The sequence below is a fragment of the Myotis brandtii genome, unplaced genomic scaffold (genome assembly GCF_000412655.1).
Source record: "Myotis brandtii unplaced genomic scaffold, ASM41265v1 scaffold882, whole genome shotgun sequence".
Lineage (NCBI taxonomy): Eukaryota > Metazoa > Chordata > Mammalia > Chiroptera > Vespertilionidae > Myotis > Myotis brandtii.
Window position 1 is genome coordinate 67,533 of NW_005371607.1, and position 9,800 is coordinate 77,332.

At 57.0% G+C, this 9,800-nt stretch overlaps 1 protein-coding gene across 1 annotated transcript in view; it reads right to left on the reverse strand.

Moving 5' to 3' along the window:
* KIRREL (kin of IRRE like (Drosophila)) overlaps positions 1 to 9,800 on the reverse strand; it is a gene marked incomplete at its 5' end in the record, with an annotated part of 21,161 nt that overhangs the window by 2,584 nt on the left and 8,777 nt on the right. The window contains 11 exons of the mRNA XM_005884961.1: positions 15 to 92; positions 652 to 791; positions 960 to 1,067; positions 2,846 to 3,044; positions 4,788 to 4,888; positions 4,971 to 5,097; positions 5,736 to 5,863; positions 6,090 to 6,238; positions 6,355 to 6,460; positions 7,440 to 7,590; positions 9,309 to 9,466. Coding sequence (XP_005885023.1) covers positions 15 to 92; positions 652 to 791; positions 960 to 1,067; positions 2,846 to 3,044; positions 4,788 to 4,888; positions 4,971 to 5,097; positions 5,736 to 5,863; positions 6,090 to 6,238; positions 6,355 to 6,460; positions 7,440 to 7,590; positions 9,309 to 9,466 — 1,445 coding nt within the window. The remainder of the gene's footprint in view (positions 1 to 14; positions 93 to 651; positions 792 to 959; positions 1,068 to 2,845; positions 3,045 to 4,787; positions 4,889 to 4,970; positions 5,098 to 5,735; positions 5,864 to 6,089; positions 6,239 to 6,354; positions 6,461 to 7,439; positions 7,591 to 9,308; positions 9,467 to 9,800) is intronic.

Genomic DNA, 9,800 nt, shown 5'->3' on the forward strand with positions numbered 1-9,800 from the left:
TTCTCCCTTCCCACCTTCATTTCATACTCCTCCCGGGTGTCGATGGTATCACAGCGCAGGTCCTGCTTCAAGTCCACGTCGTCCTTGAAGGACTGCAGAGCAGCAGGAGTGGGCATGAGGAGTCCGGCTCTTACCCCCCACGCACCCCATCCCCACCCCCAGAGGCCATCCTTAATGGGAAAGGCCGGGGTCCTGGGTGGGCTTGAGGCTGGTACCCTCGCCCAGCGAAGACTTGAGATGTGGTGGGAAGAAGCCAGAGACCTGGGCTCTAGCACAGTTCTGTCACTAATGCACAACGTGACCAGGGCTCGCTCGATGCCCCTCTCAGGGATCCAGCCATGAGGCAGTTGGAAGTGAAAAATTCTAGGGGTTTCAATTCTGACACTGCAGGGAAAGGAGGGGGCAAAGGAAGTCTAGGTGGGGCCCCCCTGCCTAGCCTCTGCTGGCAAGAAATCCGCCTGGAGGGTGTGTGAGCATGTGTGCATGTGTGTGAGCATGTATGAGCATGTGTGCATATGCGTGTGTGTGGACCAAGGCCAGCTGACCGAGGGAGGAGCGAGGGACAGTGGTTATTAGAGAACTGGGGGGGGGGGGCAGTCCCAGGAGTGTGACGAGGGAGTGGGCCAGGGCAGGGCAGGGCAGGCCCCTTACTGAGTAGATGGCTTTCATGACGCGGGTGGCTGTGGAGACGCTGGCGGTGTCGTCCTCCCGGTCAGAGTGCATGGTGAGTGGCTCACGGTTCACCGTCTCCACCTTGATGTCCAGTTTCCTTAGGGTCACGTCCTTGCGACCTGGGACAGGGGAGACGGCCTGGATGCTCGCTGCCAGCCTCGCAGGGGTGATTTCTGGACCCACCTTGACTGGGAAGTGCAACTGCCACACCCCGGGCCCCTCCGCAAGGCCCTGCCTCTGGAGGCCTGGGGTGGGTGGGGAGGGCCTGGCCCACGGGCCATACTCACTGCCTTTTCGACGCCGGTAGAGGAAGAACACCAAGGCCACGAAGGAGAAGGTGAGCAGGATGCCAGCACCGATGGTGGCTCCGGCGATGATGCCCACAGGCAGCACCTCTTCAGGTGAGAAAGGAAAGGAGGGGGTAAGGACGGAGCCTCACCTCCCTGGGGCTGAGCTCAGTGCTGGCTGAGGACCAGGCTGGCCACAGCCGCAGGCTCCCTGGATTGTGCTCGGGATTTTGGAGGAAGGCCTGCAGTGTGTTTGGGTTTGGGCCAGAGCTTAAGCTTGAGCAGAGTGGAGGGCATGGTGATACCTTATCCCAGCTGCTGGGGCATCCCCTCCACCCTGGCCTTGCTGGTCCGTCTGTCCCTCTCCTGTCCCACCTTCCTATGAGCCTTGGTCTCTCCCTGCTGGCTGGGCTGTTTGAGGTCAGCTGTCTCCAAACTCTCCCATCTGCCACGTGTGTTCCGCCCTCCTTCACCACCTCAGCATCGGGAAGGCCCCCTCTGCACCCACCCACCAGAACTCCAACAGCCCGCCTTGGTTCCCTGCCCCCCAGAGCTGAGAAGCACCTGGGACTCTGATTCCAGCTTTCTCTCCCCTCCCGGAAGTCCTGGGTGGGTCAAGGCCCCTCCCCACAGAGCCTGGCCTGCTGAGCTCTGCCTTACTCTCCACTCTCTTCCTCCACCACCTCCTAGCTGACACCTTCAGCTGAGAACTGATGGATCCCGTTATTCCCATCTCCCATGTCAAATGGCTATATGTGTGTGTGTGTGTGTGTGTGTGTGTGTATACACTGAGTGGCCAGATTACTATGACCACCCCATCAGTACTTCGTTGGGCCACTTTTGCCTTCAATAGTACGGCGATTCTTCTCGGCATTGACTCCACGAGATGTTGAAAGGTGATGCGAGGAATCGGACACCATGCCTGATGAATAGCACTGTCCAGTTCTGTGAGATTTGATGGTTGTGGAACCAGCTGCCTGATGGCTCTTTTAACTTTGTCCCACAAATGCTCAATTGGATGGAGATCTGGTGATTGTGGGGGCCACCTAAGCAAGGTAAAGTCTCCCTCATGTTCTTGAAACCACTCCTGCATAATATGAGCATCGTGGCATGACGCCTTGTCTTGTTGGAAGAAGCGCCATCTCCATTGGGATACGCCATCAACATGATAGGATGAACTTGATCAGCAACGATACTTAGGTATGTTGTGCTATTCAGACGTTTATAATGATCTGGCCCTCTAGCAACTTCAGCAGGAAATTATAGCTAATTTGCCTACAAATGTCAGGTGGTCATAATAATCTGGCCACTCAGTGTGAGTGTGTATATGTATATGCCTTTCTCCCTCTTCAGACATAAAAACTTCCAAAAAAGTCAAAGGTAATGCCTGTTGTTGTTGTTGTTGTTGTTGTTATACAAGAAGTGCCTCGGGGGAGGGAACGTGTCTACCATCAGACTAAGGATCCTTGAGGAGGTGGGGAACCAGAATTCCCTGGGCATCTGTCCTATGCCAGGTATTTTATAAATATTCTGTCCTGTAATCCTCACACCAACCCAGTGAGGTAGGCTGTTCCCTTTCACAGATTACTTGGCATTCCTCCAGCTGAAGTCATTTGCTGCCACCGTGTAAGTTCCTCCACTAACGTTCCTGAGGGCAGGGACCACGTGCACATTGGTCCCTGCAGCCCTAGCCCGGGGCCTGGCATATAACAGATGCACAGCACACGTTTCAAAAAGTAAGTGGCTTTCCCCCGCTGAGCAATAGGCCAGGTTCCAGTGGGGAGGCCCACGCCAGTGATCTCCCTCTGAGCCCCGCCCCGGGAGAGAGGAGGGAGCGGGACCCCAGGCTGTCCTGCACCCCAGCCACCAGCCAGCACCGCAGTCACCTCGCTCCTCCAGCTGGATGATGGCGGTGCCCGGCCCGAAGCTGTTCCAGGCAGTGCAGTTGTAGTGGGTCTGAAAGTCGGCCTCCATGACGTTGTTGATGGTGAGTGTGGACAGCACCCCGCTGCCGGAGTTGGTCCTCTCCACCGTGTAGCGTTCCAGGGTCCCCACCTCCAGGAAGTTCTCCTTCCAGGCCCACGCCTGTGGGGAGGGCAGGGGGGTAAGAGAGGGGCAGGAGGTCGGAACACCTCACCCTTCCTCAAGGCGCGTGCCCTGTGTGCCACACCGCCCAGCCCAACACACCCTGCAACAAGCCTAAGTCACTCTGACACCCACTGCCTCAGACCTTGGCATTGAACCTCCAGCCCAGTGGCTCCCACACATGACTGAGACGTACGCCAGAGACATTCAGACATATCTAGGGACGTTCTTTAAAATGCCCATTCCTGGGACTTATCTCCTAAATAGGAACCTTTTTTTTTTTTTAACCCTCACCCAGGAATATCTTTATTGATTTTTAGAGAGGGAGGGAGAGAGAAACATTGGTGTGAGAGAGAAACTTCGATCAGCTGCCTCCCATATGTGTCCCTACCAGGGATCAAACCCGTAAACTCTTGGTGTTCGGGCCAATGCTCCACCCGATGGAGCCACCCAGCAAGGGCGGAATCGGTGTTTTTATAAGGATCCCATGCGATATATGTGACGTGGGTGCACCATTTGGGGACCCCTGATGTTGTAGAAAAAGCCCTGGGTGGGGGAGTCAAGAACACGGTGCTCCCTGCGAGTCCCCGTGTGGCCTCCCTTCTCTCTCCGCTGTTTCCTCACCTGTGACGTGAGCGGACCAGACTGGACAACAGGTATCTTCCACATAAGCCGGTCCTTCAATCGTACCCTAACCCAGAGCCAGCCCCGCGCAAACCTGCCGCTGCCTCGGGACACCCAGCCACAGACGCTCATAAAGAGCTCTCACAGGAGAGGGGGTCCCAGGCTCCTTCACCCCTGGGCTCCCGGAGGGCAGTCCCCGTGTGTCCCCTCCCCCCGAGGGGAGCGTGAGGGGTGATGCTGGCCGAGAACTGGCTCCTGTCCAGGATCAGCTGTCCCCGCTCGGAAGCAAAGCCCCCGGGAGCGGGGCCACTCCTGGTTCGGCAGCCGTGGTAATGAAGTGTCCCTGGGCAGCCCTGCAGGCAGCCAAATGGTTATTAAATGTGATGAGGGGTTTGACGGTTAATGGCCACGGAAGAAATTAATGGCTCATGGTGTGGGGAAGAGGAGAGAGGAGGGGGATGGTGCGGGAGCCGGTGGAGAGGAAGGAGAAGGGAGGGGAGTGGCTGTGGGACGGGGTGGGAAGGAGAGCCGCTGGACAGGGCTGAGGGGAGAGGCAGAGGAGGGAGCAAGGAAAGATCAGGAGGACAGGAAGGAGATGAGGGAGGAGAGCAAGAGTGGCTCAGTGGTTCAGCATCGACCTATGAACCAGAAGGTTATAGGTTCGATCCTGGTCAGGGCACATGCCGGTTGCAGGCTGGATTCCTAGTGTGGGGTAGGCAGGAGGCAACCGATCAATGATTCTCTCTCATCATTGATGTTTCTATCTCCTTCTCCCTTTCTGAAATCAATTAAAAAAATTTTAAAAAAGAGTGGTACCTGGGAAACTGACCATGAACCTCGAGAGGGCGCCCCCGGCCTTCCACCCCTGCTGTCCTGCTGTCCTGTTACTTGTCACGCGCCCCATGTTAGGGTGACACTGAGGTTCAAACACTAAGCAATTTGCTCAGGGTCACACAAGTCAGAGAGGTGGTGGGACAGAGCAAGGAAAGGGACAGAGGGAATTAAAGTTGGAGGATTAGAAGTAGAGAGAAGTAGGAGCAGAGACAGAGCGGGAGGAGACCGAGCCGGAACAGAGAGCAGGTGCTGACTGCCCCACGCCCTGTGCGTCCCAGCACTCACAATGCGGTCTGGAGGAGGTGTGCTCCCGATGAAACACTCCACCTTGCCGCCGTCTCCCCTGACAGCGTACTGCACCGCCTCGCTGGAGATAATGGGGGGCCCTGCAAGCAGAAGACGCAGTCAGGGTGGGCTGGAACCCCCAGCACCTGCCCCCCGGGCCCAGTCCCTCGCGTGGCCACTCACCGTTCACATAGAGTGGCACCTCCCGCTCGGCCACTCCGATGCGGGGCACGATGGCCCGGCAGGTGTAGGTGCCGGCGTCCGCCTGGGTCACCGACTTCAGCAGCAGCTGGTTGCTGTTACTCAGCACCTGGGCAGAGAGAGCAGCCTCGGGTGGGGAGCCAGGAGGCCTGGGCCCCTAGGTCCGGGGGCCCCGCATTGGATGTATCGGAGAGAAAGCAGGAAGGGCCACAGTGAGTTCCCAGAAGGGAAGCAGGGTCAGGAGTCTGTCTGGTCCCTCCCCTGGCTCTAAACAGGTTGGCATTTAAACACACCAGCGCTGCATGGGCGGACAGAGGAGGTGGGCCAGAGGGCGATGAGGTCACAGGATGCGTCTCTCCGATGATCTGCTCTAGTGACAACTTCACCCTGAGGTCCCTCTTCTGCCCCAACTGCTCAGTGCCGGTCTCTGGAGGGCTGTGAATTTAGCCTTTCCCTCTCTCGTGACCTCTCCAGCCCCCCACCTTCCGATGCAACCTTCACCACATCCTTTGCCAGCCCAGCGCCTCCCCTCAGGCCCTCCCCCTCTTCCCACACACGCCAGCAGGCCCCTCCCAGGGCCCCTGAACCGGACAGTTGTTCTTGGAGGAGGGTTGATCGCAAGCACTGTCCTTGTCCTCTAAGTCCCAAGACCTCAGAAATAGCCCAAGTTCAACTTGAAAATAAATGCTGCCCCTCCCTAGCTAGCTCTTTCCTCCCAGCACCCGGGAGAGGCAGCAAGGGGCTTACCATGTTGGAGTCCTTTTTGGTCCAGGTGAGGGTGAGGGGGGGATTCCCAACCCAGACACAGGTGAGCGTCACATCAGAGCCAATGTCTGTAGTCGTAGGTTTAGGGTCAACCACAATCCGGGGGGCGACTGAGGTAGAGGGCAGCGGGTCATTAGGGTCTCAGTGCCATGGGGTCAGCTCCAATCAGCCTCCTCCTCCTTCTCCCGTCCTGCTACCCCCACCCCCTCGTTTCTTCCCCGTCTCCTCAGCCTCATGGAGCCTCCCCACTCCATCCAGGCCCTTTATAGGCCCCTCCCTCCGCCCCAGGTCCCACCCTTGCCCTCTGCCCCCGCCCCTGTACATGCAGCTACTCACAGTGGACATTCACTAAAGTGCTGACATTGGTGCTGCCCACTTTGTTGTAAACCTCACAGGACACAGGCTCCGTGAAGAAGGAATAGTCAACATTTGTCTCATAGTGACTCTCATGGGCATCTTCAATGGAGAAGCCGCCCTTGGCCCATCTGGGGGAAGAGGCAACACGGGGGGTGGGGGTGGGAGTGGGGTTAGGGCTTGGAGCCTCTCACCACCCCCAGGGGCACTGCCCTCCCCAGAGTGCCCCACGCCCTGCTCCTCACACCTGTAGCCCAGGATCTCAGGGTTGGCTGTGGCCTGGCACGTAAAGACAACACGCTCGCCCTCCTGTACCGTCTGTGGCTCGATGGACAGGGTCACGGTGGGAGGGTCTGCAAAGCAGGGGGCAGGAAGTCAGGGTCTTTTCTGTGCCGCAGGTTTCCTTTTCTCTCCCTGGCACATCCACTCGGGCACCGTGTGCAGATCTGGGAGTCTGCGTGTGCAGTGTGCCAGCTCCAATAAATAAACCTGTCTTCTTCATCTTCACCCACATCCCCCATGGACTCTAGGGGGCCATCTCTAGAGTGATGATCAAGGATGATACCAAAGGGACAAATCAGTCAATGGTGTAAAGGCCAGTGGTGGCCACTAGATGTCAGTGTGGGCTCCCCTGGCTCATTAGAAGGGCTGGGGGCGGGGCATTTCTCCAACTGCTGCCCAGATCCAACCCTACCTGGGGCAGAGGTCATTTATGGAGCACATACCAGCTGGCGGACTCCATGCTAGAAGCTCTGACACTCTATCTCATTTAATGCTCACCACCCTGAGAAGCAGGTACAGGCCCACATTCCTTATCTGAAACCACTGAAACCATGTGTTTCACAGAATTTGGAATTTTTCAAATCTTAGAAAGGAAATAGTGTGCCTGGGCTGTTTACCATGCAAGACCTCCAGCAGGGTCCGGGCCACACCCATGGCCACATACAGTAATCCCTCTGCAGCGAAACGTACGACTATTCAGATTAAGACTACAAAGAGCCTCGGTTCAGGTTTTGCCACCAAATCTCTGTTATTTTGGAATTTGGGATAAGGAGTTGTAGGCCTGCATTTTATTTCCTGCAGGTACACAGAATTGGAAACTGAGGCACAGAGAGATTAAATCATTGCCCAAAGCCACACTCTGATTTAGACCCGGGAAGGGCTCGACTCATCGCTGATGCCTCTTCACCAGTCCTCAGCGCCCCTGGGTCAAACCAGGGAACCCTCACAGATGCAGACAGTGAGCCTGTCCTGGGCCCCTGGAGGATTCTGCTGACTTCTCCGCGGTGCCCACATCTCCCCGCCCCCCCTCCCGGGGTCCCCCCAGCTCACGGTGCACATCAAGCTCAATGGAGGTCTCCCTGCCACTGGGGGCGGCCTCGTTCATGCTGCGGCAGGTGAAGACACGCCCGATGTCCAGGTCTGTGGGGTTGATGAGCAGCAGGCTGACGGTGGTCTCCCTCTTCCCGTCCTTCAGCAGCTCCTGGGGTGGGACCAGGCGGAAGGCAGGGTCAGGCTAAGGGCCCCTCCCTGCTCTCAGGGTGGCGGACTCAGAGCCGGACTCCGCTGGAGGGCGCTTTAACCTAAAGCTCAGCCCCGTCCCCAGACCCCACCTCTCCTTGGGTTTGGTTTTGTTTTTAATTAGTAGATTTTATTTTTCAGAAAAGTTTTAAGTTTAAAAGAGAAAAATTGAAAGAGAATGCCCATGTTCCCCCTTCCCTCACCCCCCAGTTTCCCTGTTATTAACATGACCCATTAGTGTGATCTGTGTGTTACAACCAATATTGACACGTTACCACTAACTCCCGTCCATAGTTTACATCAGAGCTCATTCTGTGGGCTGCCAACTTTGCCTCATGGTGTTGGTTGAGCCTGATTCCTGGAATTCTCTGAGTCCAGCTCAAGTCCCTCCTCTTCTGCTAAGTCTTCCTCAGCCACCTCAGGCCCCAGGACTCTCCCAGCCTGAACATGTCCTGCACGATACTCTGGGCGCGTTCTGCCCTGCCCTTAGGCACTGGGCCTGGGTTTTTCTGAGTTGCGTCTCTCCTGCTGGTCCGTAAACTCCTCGAGGGCAGGGAATGAGCTCACAGGCCCTAAGTCTCATACTTATCATACCGACGCTGTGGCTCAAAGGAGCCCTGGGGCTGTTCTCCTATCGCAGGCTGCCCAAGGCATGCCATGCTGTGAGCCAAAGTTACACACATCTCCCCTGGGTGCAGACTGTGGCTCCCTGTGCTGCCTGGCAGAGCCAGTGCTTTAATGAATGTAAAAGAGGGGGGTGGACGACAAGTGCCACTAACAAACCAGCTTGTTTGGTTGCCAAAATATTTCAAAACATGTAGCGCTGAAGGAGAAAGGGAACAGAGTCCTTGGTGGTGAAAGAGTCAAGCACCACGGAGGCCAAATTCTCATTTGTCAAATGGTGAAACTGAGGCCAAGGAGAAGTGAGCTGCCCAAGGCGTCAAGGGCGGAGCTAACCCAGCTCGCCCTGGGGCGGTCCTCACAGGCCCACAAGTGAGCATCTCTCTCCCACCCGGGGAGGTGTCTGTGCAGCTCCTAGTCAAGGGCTGGGTACACACGTTTGCCCACAGCTGGCAGAGGAGCTCGGAACAGGAGATCCCCGTGAACTCTGCCAGGTGATCCTGGGCAGGTCGCCTGCCGCCTTTCTCTGCCACAGGCTCATCTATGAAATGGATACAGCGATCCCTGCCTCCTCAGCCTCTGAGCCAACTAGAGGAGGGGAAGGAGGTCGAGGGCAGGGTGGGCAGAGCAATCTGACCTAGGTACAAACCCAGCTCTGCCGCATGCCAGCTGTGTGACCTGGGGCAAGTCTCTCAACCTCTCTGACCATCAGCTTCCTTGCTGTGAGTTGGAAATAACACTAACTCAGGAAACTCCTGTGAGGGTCAGAATCACGGTCCACAGAGAGCTTCGCTTCCACCGCGCCTGACACAGTGGGTGTTCCCTAACGTGGCTGTTCTGATTACCGTTCTTGGTCTCTGCTCAGGACTGAATGGCATCATGAACCTGGAAATTCATTTCTCTTCTCTGGGCCTCTTTTTCCCAATCATATAACAAGACGGTTGGTCCAGATGACCTTTAAGGCCCCTTCTCGATCTGCATCCGAGTCAGACTCAGGGAGGAAGGAAAGATGACCTGGGATGAGGCCCAGGAGGGGGTGGGGAGCATGCGGGGTCTCACCGTGCTGGCCACAGCGCCCTCCTGCTGCGTCCCATCCCGGAACCAGATGATGGTCGCCGCAGGCTTGGCGTTAAAGGCTCGGCATGTGAGGTTGTAGGGGATGCCTGCTTGCAGCAGCAGTACGGGGCCTCCATCGATCCTGGTGTCCTCAGGGGGGACTGTGGGAGAGAGCAGAGCAGTCGGTCCAGGGCCCAGCCCTGCCCTGATGGCCGAACCCCTGCCCTGGAGGCATCCCTCTCCTGGTATGTCCACCCTGGGGGAGGCAGTGCCACCGGCACCCCCTAAATGGAAGTCACATCTGTGCTTTCGTGTGGCTTCACCCAAGGCCCTCCACTGGCAGCTTCCTGCCCTCCTGCAGCCATTCTTTTACAGCCTGGACCGTGTTCTGATACTATATCCCACCATTCTCAAGGCTACAGACAGATGAGGGGAGTGGCCTCAAATTAGGAAAGGGCGGGGCTAGCTCAGGGTTTGAGTACAGCTCCTGGGGTG